The following is a 23,605-nucleotide window of genomic DNA, read 5'->3' on the forward strand; positions in this document are numbered from 1 at the left end:
AGTTATTACTGAAAGAGGAAAGGCGTTGGAATAGGTTGCTCAGGGAGGTGGTGGAGTCACTGTCCCTGGAGGGAAATGTGTAGACACAGCATTTTAGCACACAGTCTAACGGTCACGGTGGTATTGGGTTGGCCATTGGACTTGATGATCCTAGAGGTCTTTTATAAATGAAACAATTCTACGATTCTATACGTTAAAGGGCAGCTAGAAATAAAGGAAGGAGGAAGCAATAAAAAGTATTTCACTTTGCAGCAAGACTGGTTTAGCTCATCATACCAAAGTAAGAACTAATGCCAGCTCTAGTGGCCACACGCAGAGGCACAGCTTGTATGATGAGCTGTAAATCCATAGCTTGTTTCTCATTCACTGTTCGCCACCCTCCCGCAAAAGAAAAAAGAACAAACAAGTGTTGAATGACAGATTTTGACTGTTGTTCTTTGTAACAGTAGGTCCTCCAAGAACCTACTTGCAGGAGCACTTTAAAACACTGGAAGCATGTGCTGAACGGCAGCAGACTCTGACCAAGAGACTTGGGGAGTTGTGCTTTAAGCCGGGACGGGGTGTCCGCGTCACGCTAGGCGCATCCATCGCTCCGCCACTTTTGGAAGCAGTTGCCAGCAGAGGGACGGGCGGCCCCCCTCTCCCCAGCCACGCCTCTGCTTCCACGCGTGTCCTTACACCATCGGGGCGAGCCGGGAGGAACCAGGCAGCCTTGAAAAAAGAAAAGCTGGGGTCAACCAGCCTCCCGACCCCAAAGCGAGATAAGAAAAGCCGCCAGCCGTGGAGCAGCCCCGTCCCCGGCAGCCGTCCCGCGGCACGCACGGGAGCTGCGGCGGAGAGCCAGGCAGCCGCGCGCTGAGACAGCCCCACCAAATAAGGCGCTGGCGGCCGGTGAAGGGAGGTGGGAGACAAGTGGGAGACAAGCCGCGCTCCGAGCAGGGAGAACCCTTCCCTCCTTCCCCGCCGCGCCGAGAGCGCCTCCCCCGCCCGGGCTTGACGGCAGCGGGGAGGAATGTGTTTCCGGGGCGGGGAAAAGCGGCCGGGCACGGACCTTCCCCTCCCCCGCGCGCCGGGCTCCCCTCAGCAGCTCTGAGGCGAGGCGGCGGCGGGCAGCCGGACGCGGAGCGAAGATTGAGGCCGGGCGTCCCGCCGTGCCGCGCCGCGCCCAGTCCAGCCCGCTGCTGGAGCAGAGGGGCAGCCTCAAGCGGGCCGGAGCGTGCCCCGCCGGGAGCCAGCCGCGCCGCGGCCATGGCCGAGGTACCGGGAGGACGGGTTGGCGGTTGAGCCGGCCGGGAGCGGGGCTGAACGGTGCCTGTCCTGCCCGAGGCACCGATGTCAGGGCGGGCTGCGGCGGGTGGTGCAGCGCAGAGGGCGGCTAGTGAGGCTTTCCGCCGCTCGCCCGCGCTGGGAGCCGCCGGCAGCCGCACGCCAGCCGCTGCCGCTCCGGGGCGTGGGTTCCTCAGCGCCCGTCGCGGGCGGAGAAGAGGTCCGGCACTGCGGGCGGGAACGTGTCGGGCCCAGCCTGCCGCTTCCTGTGGCGGCGGGACGGCAGCCTCGGGCCTCCCGGGCCCGTGGGGGCCAGCCAGGGCTTTGTCCGCCCGGGGCCTGGCGGTGGGAGCCTGAACTGGTGTCCTTCTTGTTTGGAGTGACCCTGTAGCGGCCGCTGGCTCGGAGTTGGCCCGGGAAGGGCAGCACTCGGCTGGGTAAAGTTTGGGGCGGCTTGCCCACGGGTGCGTGGGAGGTCAGGCGTCGCTCCGAGCGCCCGCTCCGGCGGCGGCAGCAGAGCCGGAGGGAAAAGGCTTTCCGTCCGCGGGAAGCAGGCGTTGGGAGAAGCGCGGTGCGGGACCGAGGCAGTGCAGGAACTTGAGTGCCTCGAGTTTTGCCCTGCACATGTCTGCTGAAAGCAGCCCTTAAGAGCGGTGTATGTGCGCTGTTTGAATGACGGCACGATCGTTGCGCAGCGTACGGACTGCTCCATGCCCTCGGTTTTATGCCGTTATTTGCTCTAAGCTGGCCCTGGGTGGTTAAGTTGCTGCAAGCTTGTATGAGGCTGGAAGTGGGAATGTGAGGCCTCTGTTCTGTGTGGAGATTTCTGAAATAACTTACAGCAACAGGATCACGACGTCTTCTCTTTTATTGCCTTCCTATACCGATGGCTAGAAGGAAACGCGAAGTGCTGGGAAATATTCTGACTCACTGTTTAATCCGAGTCATATGTCGTTATTTTATGGAATAATGTCTGACTTGCCTGTTAAATTCATTAGCAAGTCTTTGTGACTAGTTTTCTTTAGGAAAAAAGTTGACCAGTGTTCTTGGTTCCTTCTGCGTTTGTCCTTGCAGTCTGTTCATAGAATCGTAGAATCAACCAGGTTGGAAGATACCAGCACATGTGCCTGTTGGGCCAAAATGTTGGCTTTCCTGGTGGTTCTGTCACCACTGCTATGGTCCTGTTCATGCCAAGACACACAGACCTCAAGGAGCAAGGATTGTCTCCATTCAGATTAGGGGAACTGCTTGTGTCAAATGCTGCATGTGTGATGAAGTGTCAGAATGGAGCAGGGCTTTATCAAAGCATTTAAATCACCAGTACTCCTTGGCACGTTAACTATGTGGTAGGTGGTAGTGGTAGGGTGAGAAAAATCACTTTTCCATTGTGAAATGCCACTACTTGGTAGCAGGTTTTTTGTTTTGTTTTTTAAGAACTATTGTACCACTAGAAAGATGTAAATTAGACTAAACAAGACTGAAAAAGTTGTGAAGACATTAATTGTTCACATTCATCCCAGTGATGATCGTGAAACTGATGATTCATTCTTCTCTTACAAAAAATATTACTTGCCTCTGGCAAATAATTAAGTTGCATTTTGCAAGCCTGCCTAAGGCTATGTTTATAAAGGCTGCAAAAACAACGAGCCATTGGCAATAGGCAGGCAAGACAAGGCAAGTTTCTAGGGTATGAACACCTTCAGGTTTTGTCCTTTTCAAAGATGTTTCAGCTGAGAGGTGTGGACCTGACAGGCATGCAGAACGAAATTTTAACCTTAATGAGAACTGGAGCTGGTAAGTGCTGTGTCTGTTTGCCAGCCACATTCTAAATAAACCAGACTTACTTCAGAACGAAATGTCAGCAGTTAAAAGATCTGGTGTGCTTTGTGCGTGCAGCCAGGGAGCTCATTCCACTCTGTTCGTTTGGCTGTCCAATCTGCATCATGTTTCTAGTTATGGCCACCCTTGTGGAGGACTGATTGTGAGCTTCTTCAGAATGTGCATGGATTTCTGATGTGAGTGCAGAGTTACAGTGTTTTGTCTTGAGTTTTAAGTGACTTAAGTGGTTCATCTTCTACCACTTCCTTTGGGAAGTGATTCCCACAGCTGAGTACAAACTATGCGGAAACTTATCCTGCTGTTCTCTCTTCCCAGTTCATTATTTCATTTCTCTTCTCCTAGCCTTCCTCTCTAGACCTCTCTTAGGGTAGCGCTGCTATGGGGCAGTTTTGGAAAGCTCCTTGGCTATAACAAGCAGCTCAGGAGGCAGACAGCTTGGGCAGCAAAGGCAGGCCTGAGGAGAGTGCAGATGTGGAGTGGACACGTGCTCTGTACTCCAGTGCCCTGAATAAAATTCCCTTGCTGCCACTGGTATGAATGCTCTTCAGACGTTTGTAAATAGTTGTCATGCCTACCTTTCCACCCAGTCTTGATTTAGTTGAGTGATGTGTGCTGAACTCGTGGTTCAACCAGCCAGCTGCAAGGCTTCCTGGCTGCCCATGACACTTGGTAATGCAGCCTTCAGAAACCAGCCTGGCTGCGATTGCAGCAGGACTGCTCTTGAAGTACTTCCTCTTGATGAGACTCTTTTTGTAAGTCATCATCAGAGGCTGTAGTTCTGGAATGAACTTCTCACGGGCAAATATGCAGTGTCCCTGCTGGTTTTCTGCTGCTCATGGGTGTAGTGGGAGCGGGTACTGAGCTTCTTCAATGCAGACCTGCATGCAATGCCTAGGGAAGCCTTCGCTCCTGTAACCATTGCACATAGGGAGCGCATGCCTGAGCTGTGCTACCTTCTGTTGTCTGCTAGCTGCACCCACTACTGCCTGGAAAAGAGAAGGCTTCGAGGAGACCTTGGAGTAGCCTTTCAGTATCTGAAGGGGGCATACAGGAGGGCTGTGGAGGAACTATTGACAAAGTCTTGTAATGACAGGTTAAGGAGTAATGTGTTTAAACCAAAAGAGGGGAGATTTAGACTGGATGTTAGTAAGAAGTTCTTTACGGTGAAGGTGGTGAGACACTGGCATACGTTGCCCAGGGAGGTTGTGGCTGCTCCCTCCCTGGAGGTGTTCAAGGCTGGGTTGGATGAGGCCTTGAGCTACCTGTTCTAGTGGGAGGTGTCCCTGTCTATGATGGGGGCTTGGAACTACCTGAGCTTTGAGGTCCCTTTCAACCTAAACTATTCTGTAATACATGGCATGGGGAGTGGGGTTTTGCAGGGGAGGAGCAAAGGCTGAATATAGCTTTGCTAACAAAGCTTGACAGATTTGATCTCAACTTCATCAGATTGCTTGATGAACCTGATCTTCTCTGACAAGGTGGCCTGCTTGGTGGATGATGGAGAGGCTGTGGATATTACTTACCTGTAAGTTAGTAAAGCATTTGACAGTCTCCCACAGCATCCTCCTAGAGAAACGGGCAGCTCATGGCTTGGATTGATGGACACTGCTGGGTCAAAAACTGGCTGGATGACTGAGCCCGTGTGCTGAATGGAGTTAAATCGAGTTGGTGTTCCCCAGGACTCAGTACTCTTTGATATCTTTTATCAGTGATGTGGGCAAGAGAATTGGGTGACCCCTCAGTAAGTTTCCAGATGACACCAAATAGGGCAGAGGCATTGATCTGTTTGAGGGTTGGGAGGCCTTTCTACAGAGGGATTTGTATGGGCTGGATCGATGTGCCAAGGCCATTTGTATGAGGTTTAGCAACGCCAAACTCTGGGTCCTTCAAATGCTATGCAATGTTACAAGCTTGGGGAAGAGCAGCTGGAAAGCTGCCCAGCAGAGAATGACCTGGGAGTGTTGACTGACAGCCATCTGAATTACGAGCCAGTGTGTGCCCAGGTGGCCAAGAAAGCTAACACCTTCCTGGCCTGGATCAGGAGGAGTGTGACCAGCAGGAAGAGAGTGTGCCCCTATACTCTTCACTGGGGAAACTGCACCTGTGTTCAGTTCTGAGGGCATCACTACAGAAAAGACATTGAACTGCTGGAGCAGGCCCAGAGAAGGGCAGTGAAGCTGGTGAAGGGTCTGCAGGACAGAGCTGGTGAGGAGTGGCTGAGTGAATGGGGGTTATTTAGTTTGGAGAAAAGGAGGCTGAGAGGTGACCTTCTCACTCTACAGCTACCTGAAAGGATGTTGTAACTGGCTAGGTGTGATAGGAGGAGAGTAATTGGCCTCAAATTGCACCAGGGGAGGTTTGGATTTGGTGTTGGAAGAAACTTCTTGACGGAGAGAGTTCTTATCCACCCAGGGAGGTGGTTGCATCCCCATCCCTAGCAGTGTCTAGGTCAGAGAGATGTGATGGTTAAGTGGTAAGGTTTGACACCAGATTATTGGTAGATTTTAGGTTATGGTTGGGCTCAATGATCTTAAAGGTATTTTCCAACCAAAATGATTCTTTGAATTGCTGTACTTGACCTCCTTTTCACCTGTATTCAAATGGATTTTGTACCCTTTCCCTGTTAGTGAGACTTAGGGATCCTGCAAAAAACAAAGCTAGGCAGGGATATTCATCAGTGTTAATTGCAGCAAGCTAGCTGGTTTTCAGATTGCTCATGCCTCCTCACATGGCACTGGGAAAAGAGATCCAGAAAAGAGGGAATCAAGGCTTGGCAGTACTGGAGGCTATTCTGTTCTGATTTTGTTTTTCTAAAGCTTCAAGTGATTTATATTTTCTCAACTTCTTTTGTTTTAGGATGGCCAATCCCCTTGGTGTCCTTTTAATTCTTGGAAGCTGCAGTCAGCCTTCTAAAGGGGAATCCTTCTTGAGAGTGTCTTGTGGTTTGTTGGTTTGTTTTTTTCAGGCTTCTCACAATCTATTGGTAGAGCTCATAAAGCAATTACATAAATTAAATAATTGCAAAAAATGTAATTAAGGCAATGTGTAGTTAGATTGGTTTTGGAAGTGTCATTAAAAAGTGCTTCCCACTATGTGTATTATTCCCCTATGAGTAGATTTTTAAATTCTAGTTAAAATTTCCTATCTCCCAGCAGCACAAAAACTCAAGATTTAAGTTTGTATTACCTTACCTTTATGTCCTGTCTGCCTTTACGTTGCTGAGTCTACAGGTTGTTCCCACTTGCTCTACTCACCATGCTTGGAAGGCACTTACTAGCAGTAGTAGGTTTAACTTTACATAGAATCACAGAATGTTAGGGGTTGGAAGAGACCTCAAAAAATCATCCAGTCCAACTCCCCTGCCAGACTATAATCACCTAGAGCGGGTCACACAGGAACACATCCAGGTGGGTCTTGAAAGTCTCCAAAGAAGGAGACTCCACAACCTCTCCAGGCAGCCTGCTCCAGAGCTCTGTCACCCTCGCAGTGAAAACGTTTTTCTTTATGTTCATGTGGAACCTGCTGTGCTCCATCTTACATTGCTGGGTAGCTGATTTGAGATGTTTCAGGCTTCTGCTGTGGCATTTGTGCACGTGGGTGGTTTTTATGCAAACACCTGCATCTTAAAGCTTTACAGGAAAATGAGTGTTTGAGGGCTGCGGAAAGTTAGCTTTTGTTTCCAAAGAGGATGTTTGTTTGTTTTTCGAGAGGGAGTGCCACAGAATCATGAAGAGATGAACAAATTCTGCAGCTCTGTCTCCTGGACAGACACTGGCAGTATCTTGATCTGGTTTAAGGCTTCTTTTGTGTCCAAAAAATGGGAATTTGTTGCTCAGTTCTAATGCTGAATGATGTCCTTCATGGTGGTTGGTACCATCTCCTTTTTTTCCTGTGTAGCTCCTCATCACTCCTTATCACTGTTCTGTTGTATATTCTGTTGCCAGTTTCCTGGCCATGCAAGTAACCACAGTGGACTGCAGTATTGACCAGAATCTGTCAGTTGCTGTGGTTATGAAGTTTGCTTGGTCGTTTTTGTGTTTATCCACAAATGGGAAGACACATTTTTAATTTATGTTGTTTTCTGTGTGTCCTGTCCTAATTTGTCCTGCATAGGTGTGGTCCTGTAACCCAAGCTGTTTAACTCAGGATTTCTCATGGTGAAGACCTCTCCCTAGACTTTTTTTCCTCTCTCCCTCCACATGGATTGGTAGTGAAAAAGTTCTGTACAGCTTAGTGGTAAAAAAATTGTCATGTGTTTTGGCTGCATTCATAACAGACTGTGAGCTTCTAGTCCAATTTGAGATGCATAGGCTTGTACTGAAAATGTCACATGGAGAAAAGGAAAGCTCTGACCTCTCTGAATGAAAACTTAGACGCTGGGCACCTCATTGTGTGTCACTAAATAGTACAGTTGTCTGTTTAAACCATGCTAGAGGTGCTCTCTGTAGCACTATCTACTTTCCTATTCTTACACTAATCAAGTGGCTCCTGAATTTCCTAGGCTATCTTTTTGTCCCATCAACAGAGTGAAGATGTTCACAGAAATGGTAAAGTCACTGATTTAGTACAAAATTTGCATATAGCCAAGCCACGTGGTAGGGAAAGTTGCCTGATGAGGCTATAATATTAAAATTTTCTTTTGGGAAAGGTAATAGGAGTTCTGCCTGACTTCTGAACTTACTTTGGAGTGTCACTGAGCAAAGAGTTTGGTAAATTAGAGTGATATTTTGGTTTATATCTTTCTCAGTTTCTCTTGACAGCCAGCTAGAAAAAGGGTTATGAAATATGCTTGCTGCCTTTTAAAGTAGCTTCATGTACTTTCTTTCTTTGCCACCACCACCAGCAAAATATCATTAGTATTCTTGTGGTTTCTATTAGAGGGAGAAGTTTGGAGTAACAGAATTGAGGCTGGAATCTTAACTTTGTTCTTGCTAGTAAGAGCTAAGAAGACACCCAGTGCTTTCTCACCATCCTTTTCATCCTTCTCCCACAGAAAAATGTCTTGCACATATTTGATCAGTTAATGCAGTTCTTTTGGTACGTTCCTGGTACATTCTAGTGCGTAAGCAGGAAGGACAGCTGTTGTTTGTATGGATTCTTATTGGATTAAACTATAGATTTCTGTGTAGTATAGCTAGCACATGCAGGTACTCGCATGTAGTTAGTTTTAAGGCAATTAACAAATAAATTTTTTACCTTTAGAGTTGTGCAGGTAAAGGCAGAGTTGACGTGGAAGCTGAATGGAAAAAGTGAAAGCTTTCTTCTTATACTTTGTGGTAGAACGAAAAACAGTAATTATATACTGGGCTGAAGTGAAACACTGATCTTACCCTCATGCAAAGATGACTGATTTGTGGTTATTTAAAAGAGAAGAAAGATGATCCTATTAATTTAGAAAGAGTCAATATTTCACTTAGGAAATGATGTTATTCTGAGTTAAAGGTGGTATCTTGGATCTTAATGCAGACTTCTTCTCTGAGGTCATGGTTTTGAAGTGCAAACCTACCACCAAGATGTCTGGTTTGGTATAACCTTAACCTCAAAGCAAGTATTGAAGTAAGGGTATAAGAGGTTGTTCCCTTTTGCAAAGGGGTGTCAGCCATCATTGACATATTGGGATGCAGCAGAAGTGTCATCAGTAGGCTGACAGGCAGTTATCCCCATCCGTTCTGCTCTTAGGAGACCTCTTGGCATCCATATGTTCAGGTCTGGGGCTCCCAGCATGAGAAGGACATGGATGTGCATCTGAGAAGGTCCAGAGGAGGCCCACAAAGATAATCAGAGGGATGGAAGAGCTCTGCTGTGAGAAAAGCCTGAGAGAGCTGAAAGAAGATAAGACTACCGGGAGACCTTACAGCAACCTTCCAGTACCTAAGCAGAGCCTACAAGAAATCTGTAAGGGGACTCTTTACAGGGACATGTGGTGATGTGACTAAGGGTAATGGCTTTAAACTGAAAGAAGGTAGGTTTAGATTAGCTGTAAGGAAGAAGTTCTTCCTTTTGAGGAAGGTCAGTCACTGGAGCAGGTTGCCCAGAGCAGCTGTGGATGCCCTGTGCCTGGATGTGCCAGTTTGGATGTAGCTTTAAGCAGAAAGATCTAGTAGAAGGTGTCCCTGCCTAAGGCAGGAAGGTTGGAACTACATCATCTTTAAGGTCCCTTCCAACTCAAAACCATCCTATGAGTCTAGGATTGTTAATTTTCTTTGGTGTAGTTGCAATTTACTGGTTTTAACACAGTGCTAGTCTTGGGCATTGGCATGAGAGTTGTCTGCCTCTTGTGCTGCTAGTTAACCTGCAAAGCCATTTGATCTAGCCTTATCTGCTCTGCCTTTGTAGGCTGGCAGGACATCTGAGGCGTGCTGCTGTAAAGCAGACCATAGGATGCTCTCCTAGTGAGTTGAGCTAACCCGAGTGTCAGGAGTGTATCAGAGAGCACAGGAGGTCATTTCAAGGGCTGGCACTCTAGTAGCTTGGCCAACATCCTCTGCAGATTCAGTTGCTCGTGTATTAAATTGGGCAGCATCCAAGTGCTCTATAGACCCTCAGCTGCCAGGTTCTCCAGAGCTAGGGTAAAGTGGGTTTGTGTGGGTAAGTACAGCAAAAGGGAAAGCCTGTTTCTGATGTAGAGATAAATACACGAGAATGTCTTCTTTTTGATGTTAAATAAAAAGCACTCTCCTAGAGATCAAAAGATGACACATCACTAATTCATTATCATTAAACTGGGATTAGATTTTGCTTTGGGATGACTTCTATTATTACTGTGCTACAGAGAGAGGAGTGGTGAAGACTGTGCTTGTGCAGTCAGCAAGTAGAATGCTCCCTCTTCTGATAACAAAAAAGAGAAATGAGGAAGCCTTTGCTAGCATCGACCACAAGACTGATTGGGTTAACCAAGGTGGAATGCCAGTTTGTCCTGGCTGAGTTTTGTCTTATTGCACTGATGCTTTATTGGGAAATTAGTTTTGGCGGGCATAAGATAAAGGCAGGAATTGCCTTCTATGTTGTTTTCTTTGTTGGGGGGGAGGGGTTTGCACGGCTGTATTTAATGTATGCTAATGTGCTCTCTCTGTGGTGCTAGCTAAAGAGTGTCCTGATGCTGAAAAGAAATCTGTAGCCCATCTGCATAAAACACAGATCTTTTTTAAATGTCACTTTGCTGGGCTTGTGTCAGAATAGATGAAAAAAAAACCAACAAAAAAACAGTCTTCCAGTTGTGCATGAATATAACCTACATGCATTTCCAAAACCATCTTGCCAGTGTAACAGTGCAGGAGGTTACATCTGTTAGTTGATTTTAGTGTACAGTTCAAAAAAAAATGGGGAATTAATTCTTTTGGTGCTGTTTTTGTCATTTCTATGCAAATACAAATTAGTGTGAGAAATTAGTGTTTGAGAACTTCAGTGTCATTTTTCCTGGGTGTGGACTTGAGTGTAAAAAAGGAAACAGCAGATTTCCTTTTTCAGAGGAACAGGCTATACATATTACTTATAGGTTGTTTAAAGTGCATCATCAAATAATAAACAGTGGTAAATACTCTGGTTTTCTATCTATGTGTTACTTCCCTCCACTGCAGATGTTGTTTACATAGTATTTCAAAGGATAGGCTGAAATGTTACATTGACATGTTGCTGGTATCACTATTTTCAGTGGAAAAACTCAACTTCAGCATTGAAGAATAACTGTAGTGTGCAAGTTTTGCTGCCAGCAGTTTTAACACCCACAGCTGACCAACCTGGAAAGTGTTTAGATAGTAATAAAAACACTTGCACAGATACTGGCTCCTTTTGGTGCATAATCCACAGTGCAGTTTCACTTTCTAGATTACAAATCTCAGTATTTAATATGATTAACGTTTGCTTTTAGCTGGAAGAAATTTTAATACTGTGTGCCTCTGTAGAGTTTTAAAACAGCCCAACAAAACAGGTTGCTCTTTAGTGATAACTCAAAACTCTGCAGCAGACAAGTGGTTTTCAAATTTACTTGAATTTCATGGTTTGTAAAATGCTGTGGTGGTCCTTGAGCCATGAATTCAACTAAAAATGTTTTATTTGCATAGGAGTGTGGCTATGCAGTAATTAAACCAACATATTAACATATTAATTGTCCCTCCTGCTGTGTACTCCTGCCATCCTCTTTGCATCAGCAGTGGAAGTCCTAGGGCTGCACATTAAATCATTGAAGCAGCTGATCAAGTTGAAAAATAGCTTGGCAAAGACTTACTTTTCAGCTAGATCAGCTGTTTCAGCTAGGTGACCACACACATTGCTAGTGATATGCTCCAGGCTAAGGGGAGGAATAGGAAAATGTGCAACTCATAGCAAGAAGAGTGAGGGACTCTGATAGTTCAGAAATAAGGTGGCATAAACTGCTGTGGAACCTCACAGCATCTGCTTGTGTGTGCTTCAGTGCTTTTTTGACTTGAGTAATTCATCTTAGCTTGCTAGGTCAGGTGAGAAATAACTCAGCAAGGAGTTATTGCTCAGCTTGTTCCTCTGTCTCAGTTAAGAGGTGAAGGTATGGTCCACAGTTGGCACCAGGTAGGGGAAAGGTGCAAACGGGGGAATTTTAGAGCCTGGAGAAGTTGAGCTGTCTGTGTTGAGTAGTGACTAGCTATCAGATCTACTTGGCCATATTGAGAAACCTCATCTTTTACTATGTTTTGCAGTCCTCTTAGAAGCAGCCCATCAGCTCCAGGCTTAAAATTCTTCATAAAGTATTTTGTGAACTGTGTATTGTTTAAAGTAAAAAACAACCAACCAAACAAAACCCAAGGTCAAAGTTGATTATTTCCCGAGATTGGTCACCTTTTTTGTAGGTACTCAAGCTTCAGGACCGAAGTCCAGATGAAGTCTGCTTTTTGTTTCACTGCGTGTTTTTACCTAGCAAGTAATTGAATGAATAACCAACATGAGTGAGATAGATGTATAAAAACATACATCTATAAAATCAAACATATACAATTGACTGTATGTTTTTAAATCAGGTTTATAAGGCTCTATATATAGTTCTGTGGAATAACCACTTCTTTATTGTTCCTGCATGTTCATTTTCCTCGCTGCTTACCCAGTGTTGAAAGTGTGTTGAGGGTGAGCATTGTTTCAGCACTAGTCTCAGCTCTAAATTGTGTTACAGTAGTTAATCTTTTCTGAAAAGCCTTGCAAATAAGCATTTGGATGCTATCTGGAAGCATCATTATATGTGCCTGCCAGTCAAATCCTGAATTAAAATTTAAAACCCCAACAAATTAAAAAAAATTTACATTTTTTTCCCTTCACTTGTTTTTTTGTTTTTTTCTTTTTTCCCAACTAATTCATTCTAATAACCTGTTAGAAAAAATAAAAATCAGCTGAGAACAGTTCCCAAACTGGCTTGCTGTGTGAGCATTCATAAGCAGTTCACCCGAGGTCAACAGAGTAGGAAGGTAGGATCCTGGTGGTCCTTTCCAGCCATAGCGATTCGTAGTGATTAGATGTTGTGCTGAGGGATTTGGTTTAGTCAGGGACTTGTCAGTGTGAAACTAATGGTTGGACTCTATTGTCTTGAAGGTCTTTTCCAATCTAAGCAATTCTGTGATTCTGTGAGGGGCCTGTGACAGCCTGGATTTTTGGGCTGGTTTAGCAGCACTCAGAGCCCAGTGTAATTTTGGAGGTCCTAGGCTGACCTCCACCTGCTACTCTATGGAAGCTGTTTCTCAGCATTGCCTTGTCCATCTGGAAGTCTGGTCCAGTATGCCTGACCTTACAGAGGGCAGGTTTGGGTGTGGAGGGCAAAGCAGGACTCTAGGTATTGCTCTACCAGCCCAACCAGTGGAGCTTACTTGGAGTGTTGGCGTCCACAAGTGGGAGCAGAGGGGCAGAGGCTGCTTTTTCGGAGGCGATGATGCTGCAGTGCTGCTGTTCCATTTAGCAGCAGTTAACTTTCTTCTCGGTTTTGGTTGCTGCAACTGTATCCTGAGCATTAATGATAGCTACTGGTGGGTGAAGGCTGCCATGTAACGACGAGAGTTTCCGCTGAGTTTGCCCTTTGCGGTGTGCCAGCTTCTGGCTTCCTGCAGTACCTGCAGCAATAGCAGCTGCTTTCTCTTAAAGAAATAGATGAGTGAGGCATTGTGATAGGTAAAAAATGAGAGAACTTCAGTTAAGAATGTAGATGCCACTCTACTCCTTTTCCTTTAAGAGAAAAGCTTGGATTAAAGGAAGTTTAGCCAAATGTTGTGCTGGTGATGGATATTACTAAGGCCTTACAAACATCAGTTACAATCAAATTTATAAGTGCTATATTTATATGTTTAACTTCTCGTTTCTCCCTCTGTGGATGCATGTGAGGTTTAAGTTGCATAAAGTTAAACAGTCTCTTCATGGGAGCTTTAAGTGGTGCAGAGTTGGTGGCAATTTAATACCACCACAAGGAACAGACACCCCTGTTTTCTGCTGGAATGGCTTTCTGTCGTTGTGTGACATTTCTAATTGTGATCTGTCTGAGATGGAAATGCTAAACTTAGCCAAGTCCTCTAGACTAGCAAGACTTATGTAAACAAGTTAAATACTCAATTCACACTCTCCTCTACCAAAAAAAAAAAACCAAAAAAAACCCAAAACCAACAACCAACCAACCTGTGACATAAACAAGAGGAGAAATTAAATTATGGCAAAAAAGACTGATAGATCAAAAGCATTTTAAAAGTGATGAAACCATCACTTTTTTCTCAGTTTTAATTATAATTGCATGAAGAAGTGCTTGCAGTAATGAAATCCCTGAAATATTTGTTATGGAAAAATGCCAACTGACAGCAATGAGATTGAGTACAGCCAGAACTCTTACAAATTCATGAAGACCTGGTGTGCTTTGAGTACTGAGGTTGTGATGGACGTGAACTGCTGGGAAGTTGTTGGTGAGAGTATGGAAAATAGGTATTTTTGTCTGGGATGGTTTTAAGGGGAGAAAAATGTTGGTGTTTTCATGCTTAACATTTATGTCCTCGTTATAAATTTATCCTTAAAGAGGAAGCTCTCAAAGAACACATGTGTAGAAGCTGTTGTAGAGACAGAGGACAGGAGTTTCAACCACAGTATCGGTACCCATGAGCTTGGTGTGTTAGCTTGTTAGCCCTAGGTGCTGTCTCTGTGGTGTGCTTACATGCCAGCGTAAGCAGCATATTAATAGGTTGTATTATTTTGCCCTTAAAATTCATAGAATCTGACAAGTTGGAAGAGACCTCCAAGATCATCCACTCCAACCTAGCATCCAGGCCGGTCCAGTCACCTAGACCATGGCACCAAGTGCCTCATCCAGTCTTTGCCTGAACACCTCCAGGCACAGTGACTCCACCACCTTCCTGGGCAGCCCATTCCAATGGCAAATCTTCATAGTGTTCTTGTAGAAATCACAGTTTTCTGTGGTAGGATGGACTGACAAGGGATTTCTTGGTGAGAGAGAAGTGCAGGTGTTTGATGGTGGTGTGTTCTGCTTTTTATTATTCCATTCTTTAGTAAGCACAGTAGTTTTGAGAGATGTGGAGTAGCAAGTAGTAGCTAGAACCTGGCTTTTCAGGAGAAGATGTAAATGTTTTAGTCAAAAGTAGATATAAACCAAAGGTAATAAACAGTAAAAAACTCATTGCTAGTGTTCTGATTAGATGTAGCTGCAGGCTTGTGTTGCTCTGCTTGAGAATATGCAGAGCTGCATTTCTCTCCTAATTTAATGTTGAACATAAAGCACAATACACCTGTTTGTTAGTCTCATTTTCCAAAATACAGTTGTTAGAGTTCACTCTTTAAATTACAGTCTCTGGATGATTGCCTGGTAAAGATATCTAAATAAACCTGTGTGGAAAAAATAATATTCTCATGAGAAAGAGCATCTGGCTTGGCTCTTTAAATGGTTTGCTGTGTGTGGGGATCAAACACAGGCTGCTTGTTTGCATGATCTGTGTCGAAGCACTACTTGCCTTTCAAGCAAAAAGATGCTTTCAGAAGCATCTCCTAAACTGTGGAGTCTTGGCTTTAAGTTACGATTCAGTGAGTCAGGCAAACATTATACAAAGAGTTTCTTTGTCTTTTGTAGAACCAAGCCAGGGACAAGGACGGTTAATGCAGTTAACTATTCCTAAGTTAGTAATTATTGATGGTATGGTGGGAGGTCTAGTTATGAATTACAAACTTTCTGTTCACGGTGCTGTGTGCAAGTACTATTTGAAAAAGGTCCCCACTTGAAAAGTGGTGCTTGATTAACCAGTGTGAGTCCTACCTGCACCACAGTGCTCTCCAAAAGGTGTTAGAACAAAGGGAAGAAACCGAGGTTGCCCTTCAGTTTGGGGTGACTTGACAGATGAAGGCTCTTTGTCAGCAGCAACATCACATCCCTGCTTCATCTTTTCATTCTTTTGCTTTCTGTTACTGTTGTCAGCATGCAGCCTAGACTTGTGTGACTTCTAAAATAGAAATATGATATAAAAAAACAAACCCAGTGGGCTTTAGTTCTTTACAGTTTACTGCACAATTTGTTTTTGCTTGTGAGGAGTGTTTAGGTTTGCAGCTAGTTGCAGGAGTTTGTCATTAAGTGAAATTTTCAATGGATTGAGGCTCAAGGCCTCATCCAACCTGGCTCTGAATGCCTCCAGGGAGGGAACATGCATGACCTTCATGGGCAACCTGTTCTGGTGTCTCACCACTCTCACTGTAAAGAATTTCTTCCTAATAGCCAGCCTAAATCTCCCCTCCTCAAGCTTCAATCCATTTCCTCTCCTCCTATCACTACAAGCCCTTGCAAAAAATCCCTCTCCAGCTTTCTTGCTGGTCCTCTGAGGTACTGGAATGCTGATCTTCTGAACTAGCCAGTGACATAGACTGATAGTTGCAGATGGCCATGCTGGAGAAGCTGGTCTCCCTACCCCAAGCAGAAGAGCAATTCCCTGGAGATTTTAACTCTTTGTAGTTAAAATTTAAGTCCTAACTGGTTTATTAAAAGTTATTTTAACATGTGATGCCTCACTAGAGCAGGGTGGTTGAGGAAGTGCTTCTCATGAGTGTTTGGGGACTGTGCTTGGTTTATTTCATTGACTTAGAGGCAATAACTGAGAGAAGTGAAGTACTGCTATGTTTTTATTCTGTGGTGGCATGGTAGTCAAAGCAATTGTTCCTCAAAGGTTTTTCAAGACATGACTGAGTAAAGCACTATTGACGTGAGGAATTTTATTTTGTATGAAAACTGTTTCAGTGCTAAAGAATTTCTAATTTTGCATATTAATCTGGGTTAATGCCCCATTATTTCCATATTACTACAAGCAGTTCAAAACCTGCTCTGTTAACATCTGTGTAGTGTGCGGTGGAGGAAGAACATCAAGGTCTTGATGAGCCATGCTGTTGGTAGACTGGCAGACAGAAAGGCTGGTGAAAGCAGGCTTCCTTCTAGCGATTCCGTTTGCATTGGGGTGCTGTAAAGACCTACTCTTGAGACTGTCCTTTTGCTGTCCAGTTGCCTATTCCCATCAGCTTGTATTGGTCACCTCTGTTGGTGGAAGGTCAGGAGCTGAGCCAGTCTGCCAGTCTACCACAGTGCTGATTCACACTCGGGAAGCAAACAGTTTTGCAGGGCCAGTTAAGGTTATGGCCCTTTGATGAAAATTTCTTGCTTTTTACCCATCACTGTTTGTCATAAGTCTCTGCTCCGTGCAGAAGAATCAATCACACAGTTTCGGGATCTGGTGGTCCTGAAACTCACTCTTGCAAGCAGTGTGTCCCAGCTCTAATTCAGTATCACAGCAGCATCTACATTAATTGAACAAGGTAGCTGTTAAGATCACTACATGAAAAACAACCTGGAACAAATTCCCAACTCACCAGAAAATCTACACCACAAACATGGGAGTTTTAATCAAACAAGTAACTCCTTGGTGTGAAACATTTTCTGTGCCTTTCCGAGCAGTATGAACTCTCTGCAGACAGAGCAGCAGGATACTGCTTTGCTGCTTTCTCTTACAGCGAATCGCTGCTTTGCAGCGAGTTGTACACAGAGCTCAGAGTTGCACATCAGGTGAACTTTGAGTTTGCAGTTAGTGTTTGTGGTGAGAGCTCTGGCCATCGGGAGTACTTACAGAGTTGTGGGGCATTTCTGTAGGGCTCTAATGTCTGTGTAATTGCCCTCCCGTGTCACCAGGGTTGTCTGGTTTCTTCAGTTCAGCAAATCACTGTCTTTTTTCTCTTGCCTATTTTTTTTCCTCAGAAGTAAGAATGGCATTCTTCTTGCCAGTCCATAAAACTCGTGCTGAAAAGCAAGGGGCTCAGCTAAAGCTTGCAGTGAGGGAGAAAGGAACTTTTTTACCAGGATAGCCATCAAGTCCTGAAATGGTTGTCTCCAGAGAGTATTTAATTCTGCTTAATTTAGAAACATGCCTCTTCCTGCTTTTTTAATACCAGAGCCTTGATGACTGGGAGTGGGGGCTGACTGTATGACCACTGCAGTCCAGCATATAGCAACAGACTGGCTGAGAAGCAGTATGCTTTCCTTTTCCCTAGGACACTTTCTCTGACCCCATTTTCACCACTTCCACCAAGCCAGGACAAGAGTTTTGTACCCATATGGGTGAAACTAGCCATTTTCTTTGCTGAAATGGTGTTATCACCCAGATCTTTTCCTGGCTGCTGCATCCCTTGGTCAGAAAGCAGTGGTCAGAAAGGAAAACAGGAAGCATAATCAATCAGGGGGCTGAGGCAGCTCCTTTAAGTGATTTTTTTTTTTTTTCAATCCTTATACTAGATCAAAGTGGCTGTAAACATAAATCTCAGCTCTAGGAGGGATCAATTCCATGAGCACTTCCGTTTCAAGCATTAAACTCATGAAAATGCAGCTGTTGCAAAGAGACGTCAGTCTGTGGCAAGCATGAACACTAGTCCGAAAGTGTGAGTTGCTAATTAATTTCTAGGCTTATAAATGTAATTAGAATTAAATGTGGGAATGTGAATAAGTAGTCTGTCATGGTTATTGCCTCAATTAGGTGACTTCTGCACAACAGCTCTTACTGTATGCTTTAATGTTTCCCCCATGCTCTGAAGCATGGTTATGTGTTCCAACACAATGCTTTGCAGCAAGGCACACTTCAGTTCCCAGCAGGAGCAAGTGCCTTTTAATGGTTTTCTAACCTGGGCATTGGCTTGGTGTGTCCTGGAGTACAGGCTGGGATGAGGAGCTGCTCAGAAGTGTTAAACAGATCAGCAGTGGCCTACTGGTTTCTTGTTAGCACTGCCTTAAAACTGGTATAAACTACGGCATGGTCTGGCAGAGTGAATGCTGAGCTGAGGAGTGGGGAGAGGAGAATGACACAGCCATGGATATTTGATTTCAAAGGGGTTGAAGCCTCTGTGAGTCTCCTTCTTTTTTTCTTGACCCCATTTGCCCAGTTAATTTTCTGCATAAATGCTGTTGCCATTCTAATAAATTAAAAAAGCTGCAAAAGGCTTCAGTGGTGTGGCACAGTAAATTTAAGTATCTTGGTGCTCAACAGAGTATAAAGGTGCTAAACGTTCCATCTGCAAATTCAAATTTAGGCTTGCTGTGGGGAATTTATCCTTCCTTTTTCCTGTTGTCACTTAATGGAGTCATTTCAAATTAGAAGCTCCAGAGATTTTCATCAATGCTGGGTTTATAAAGAAAAAAAAATTCTCTTTGAGCATTACTGTTTATAGAGACAGGAAAAAAAAACCCAGCTTGGAAAGCAGCTAGTCCAGACATTCAAAGTTACATCCAAGTTTTTCTTCTTAAAGTATTTAACAAAAATAGAGTTCACAAATGTGAGAAATCATTTTAAAAGCAGTTTTTCAACAGCACACCATTCGCAGCCTTTTAGAAAGGATCCAGCTGGTGATGCAGTTGTTTAAAGAGATTTTGGCAAGCTTACCTTTTGTGAGGAAAAAAATCAAATCACTTTTTAAAGGATTCTGGAACATTTGAATATTTTTTCCAAGGATTTAATTAAAAAGAGGAGAACAACTATAATAGAAAATATGTAACTGTTGCACCAAAAATGTCATTTATTTCTTCTAACAATGAGTCCTTTTCTGTTCCCCTCATCTGTGGTTGAATACTGGCATGGGGACTGCAGCACTGCCTTATGAGGAGAGGCTGAGGGACCTGGGACTTTTTAGTCTGGAGAAGAGAAGACTGAGAGGGGATTTAATCAATGTTTATAAATATCTGAGGGCTGGGGGTCGGGGGGGGGATGGGATGGGACAGGCTCTGCTCACTTGCTCCCTGGGATAGGACAAGGAGCAATGGATGTAAGCTGCAGCACAAGAGGTTCCAGCTCAACACAAGGGGAATCTTCTTTACTGTAAGGGCCACAGAGCACTGGCACAGGCTCCCCAGATAGGTTGTGGAGTCTCCTTCTCTGGAGACTTTCAAGGCCTGTCTGGATGTGCTCCTTTGTGACCTGAGCTAGATTGTATGGTCCTGCTCTGGCAGGGGGGTTGGATTCGATTATCTCTTTGGGTCCCTTCCAACCCCTAACATCCTGTGATCCACAAAGGGCTTCTGAAGGCTTGCTTTGCCTGTCTAGTGTAGTAGGGCATTATTCGGTTTGTCTTTTTTTGCCCCAACAGAGTTTAGCAGCAAGGCAACCCTCAGTACTAAGCAGTGACCTGCCGGAGGATGTGTTTGGCAGTGCTGCGCCCAGGCTGCCGCAGTGGCTGGGCGGGGATTGGAGGGTGTGCGTCGCTTTGCTTGCCTTGTAGAACAATCCGTCTTGAATCCAGCAGAGCAAATCTTCGGCTGGCTTTTTCCAAAGCTCGGCAGATGAAAATGCGATCAAGCACTGGAGGTAGAGGAAGCAGCTAGCGTGTGTCGGGGGGCAGGCGGCTGGCTTGAGGAGAGCATTGGCTTAGCCATATATGGAAGAGGACATTTTCCTTCTGAGCTTCACGGGGAGCCTGTGCCCTGAACTACATTCATCATGCTGATGCATTTCCACAGGAGCGTTTCTCTTCCAAATGGTCTTAGTCATAGTTTTAGCACTGTGTCACATCTCTGCTGGTTTATTTCTACAGTCTGCATGGGCTTGCTGTGCATCCGCTGCTGGGCTGCCCTAAAAAGGTGAACTGTATGATTTTCTCGGTTTGGCTAATGGAAAGCACAGTTCTAAACTGATGCCAGCAGCTTGGTTCTCTTCTTACTGAAAAGCCCACCCCATTACGGGCTTTACTTAAAGCAAAACTACTTCTTGAGTAACAAAATATCCTTTCATTTGAGGGAAGTATGGTTTGCAGAAGAGAGACCATGAAACTAGAAAAGGAGCCTAAGAGAGAAGCATCCTGGTAAGGCTTTCCAATCAGTGTGCTCCTACACCATGTAACTGCTTTCTCACTTTAATTCAGTCCCTTTGTCTGTCTTCCACCTACTCATATTTGGTGGGTCACAGTTCTGCTCTAAGCCAGGTTTGTGGCTGCGCAGATTTGATTTAGATGACTGCTTATAGAGGGGACTTAAAAAAGAGTGTTCATGAAAGAGGAGCTGGGAGTGAAGGGCTGGTAACCTCTGCAGGTGACAGTGGAATTAGATGTGTGCAATAAGTAATGTTCCAAAAGTAAGGTATAATTCCAAGAGCAATGGTTTTATTTGTGTTTTTTCATCCGTAATGTCTTGTGTTTGTTTGCATAACATCTAGCAAAAATTCTCTTAATTCTGTGTTAAGCTCCCCCCACCTTCTGGCTACAGCATCCCCTGAAGGGAAGAGCGGGCCAAAATGATCCATCAGGAAAGTATGAACCGTCTCATACTGTTGTTGGATACAAGTTGTTAGTGAAGGGCTGGCTTCTGTTTAAAACACACTCCACCAGATTTTAGAGCAGCTATCCTTTCTTGTGTAGGTCTGGCCAGATGTGCAAAGTAACAATTATGAATGGCTCTAAGTCAATATGGGAAAACCAAAGCTCAGCTGCTGGGTTAACTTAAGTTTTGTTCACTTCGCTGCTAATTTACAAGAGTAATAGAACATCTCTGCAAAATGACAGCTTCATTTGAAAAGACTCAGCCAAATTCACTTTTCCTTGGCTGTGTTGCAAGACATTTTTTAGAAGTGAAAGGTATTAAGGGTATTGATGTTTACAGGATGACTGGAAAGGCTTTAATTAGCAATAACATTTTAGGATGACCAAGGAAATTGGCAGTAACGATTCCAAGTTCTCAGAACTCTTATGAATAAAAGAGAAATTAAATTTAAAGTAGTACCAAAATTTCCAAGATGTGACAAGTGACCCTGGCTGACACAACTGACCCTGACCTGCTGTTAAGAGTAGGAGAAAATCTAGGAAAGAGTGATCTGTTTGAAAACTGGTTTCAGAATGTAATCCTAGCTCTGGAGTACTAAGTGAAGCCTCACCACTGATTAGGCAAAATGAGAAGGCAGTAACACTAAACTGTGTTTTAGAAGCATTCAAATCTTGTCTCATAAAGCATATACATGTTGTGGTTTGTATGGATTTATTTGGCTGCCAGGCTTTCATTAAGATCTATAGCACTGAACAAAGGGTGGTGTGGTTTTGTTAGTAAGGATGGTACCCATTAATTCTCTGTTGTCTAGAGAATTAAAAAAAGTTTACTTCAAGGATACTTGTTGCGTATTGTGAGACGAAATTTCTAGTTTGGAGTATAAAGTGCAAAATGGGGCTGTAAAATGCCCTTTGAAGAGTCCATATTGGGAATGGCCTCCTGTCTTAGAACAGAGACGTGACTAGAGAAGATCTATTTCCATCTTGTATATCTGTGGTACCTTTATTTAGAAATCTCTCTCTGATAGCATTCAGGGCATAAATACTTTTTATTAGATGTTAATACCAGAATGGCTTAGGTTGGAAGAGACCTCAGAGATCATCTACTCCAACCTCCCCACCATGGGCAGGAACACCTCTCAACTACTTGGCTGCTCAGGGTCTCATCCAGCCTGGCCTCAAACAACTTCAGGGAGGAGGCAGCCACAACCTCCCTGGGTAGCCTCTTCCAGAGTCTCACTCCCCTCCCACTGAAGAAGTTCTTCCTAAGATCCAGTCAAGCCCCGCTCTCCCTCAGCTTCAAACCATTCCCCTTAGTCCTGCTGCTAATATATTATTAGCTCAATTTAGTTTCTTTCTCCCCTGACCGATCACTTTGAAATTTCTCATAGCTGTCATGAAAGTATTTCAAAATAATTTGCAAAGCTACCCTTTTTGATGTCTTCTAAACACAATGTAGCCCATAGACATGGCTGTCTTGGAGCAGCAATGCCCAGCTGGTACAATTCAGATAAATTGATTTGCATTTGCCCCATGTTCCTTGTCTCCTGTGAACCACAGCTAAATGGCTGCAGTTTCATGCAAAATTTTTTTTCCACTGCTTGTTAGAATAATTATTTTTCTCCTGTGTTTGTATTTCAGATTAATGTAAAATTGTTCACATGGGCTGGCATCCTCTGTTGCTTGATGTGGAATGGTTTCGCTCAGCAAGGTAAGTCACTTGGTTGCATTGCAGTCAGTTAATGTTGCTTTTAAACTGTATATATATTTAGCAGTTATTTATGTAGATAAATAGAGTATTGTTGAAGGAGTGCTGATGGCAGTGCAGCAGTCATGTCTCATGTTAACAACCTGCTTGTAGTTAGTACTTAGTTTACGAACCTGGAATGAAACACTCTAGAATTCTGCTGTTGCCAGGACCTTTTCATAAGTGAAGTGACTGATTTCTGTTCTTTGCCAGGTGGAAGTGACTGTATAAAAGCTAATGCAAAACACTGTGGTGAATGTATACAAGCAGGACCAAACTGCGGTTGGTGTAGAAAACCAGTAAGTGTTGTAACATTCTTGTTATGGTTTATAGTTCTCTCTTGTTTTCATGGTTTAGTAAATACTTTAAATGTGTAAGAAATGTACATTTTTATTGATAGCTTCCTCTAACTCTTCAATTTGATACTTATTTGTACTTCAAAACTCAGATACTATCATTTTCCTGATTGGAATATAATTGCTTTTCACAACATGTTTGCTAGTTCTGTAGATCTGAAGACAACCTTACAGGCTGTCTCATAGTCATTTCAAATCATTCCAGTATGGACTCTGTCTGGGTATCCTTCAATATATTCTTCCAGTGACATCAGACTAGCAGGTTCTGGACTTGCACTGTTGGAGTGAGTCCAGAGGAGGGCCACAAGGATGATCAGAGGGCTGGAGCACCTCTGCTGTGAGGACAGACTGAAGGACTTGGGGTTGTTCAGCCTGGAGAAGACTCCAGGAGGACCTTAGAGCTGCCTACCAATACCTGAAGGGTGTTTGACAGGAATGCCTCTCAGCTAGACCGCTGCTAAAGGCCTTATCCAACCTGGCCTTGAGCATCCACAACATCTCTACACAGCCTGTTCCAGAGCTTCACCACCCTTATACTGAAGGACTTCTTCCTAAGATCCAGCCTAAACCTACTCTCCCTCAGCTTAAAACCATTCCCCTTGTCCTATTGCTGGACCACCGTTATGAGAAAGGCCCT

General features: G+C 44.3%; 1 protein-coding gene across 2 annotated transcripts in view; it reads left to right on the top strand.

Moving 5' to 3' along the window:
• ITGB1 (integrin subunit beta 1) overlaps window positions 1–23,605 on the top strand; it is a 59,430-nt gene that overhangs the window by 14,762 nt on the left and 21,063 nt on the right. The window contains exons 1-3 of one of the 2 annotated variants that reach the window (XM_064162612.1): window positions 680–1,257; window positions 22,507–22,576; window positions 22,826–22,911. In XM_064162612.1, the coding sequence (XP_064018682.1) occupies window positions 1,249–1,257; window positions 22,507–22,576; window positions 22,826–22,911 (165 nt within the window). In that variant the 5' untranslated portion in view covers window positions 680–1,248. Of the gene's footprint in view, window positions 1–679; window positions 1,258–22,506; window positions 22,577–22,825; window positions 22,912–23,605 lie in introns of those variants that run through there. The other variant, XM_064162613.1, reaches the window with a different exon arrangement.

This window comes from Pogoniulus pusillus, chromosome 23 (assembly GCF_015220805.1).
Source record: "Pogoniulus pusillus isolate bPogPus1 chromosome 23, bPogPus1.pri, whole genome shotgun sequence".
Lineage (NCBI taxonomy): Eukaryota > Metazoa > Chordata > Aves > Piciformes > Lybiidae > Pogoniulus > Pogoniulus pusillus.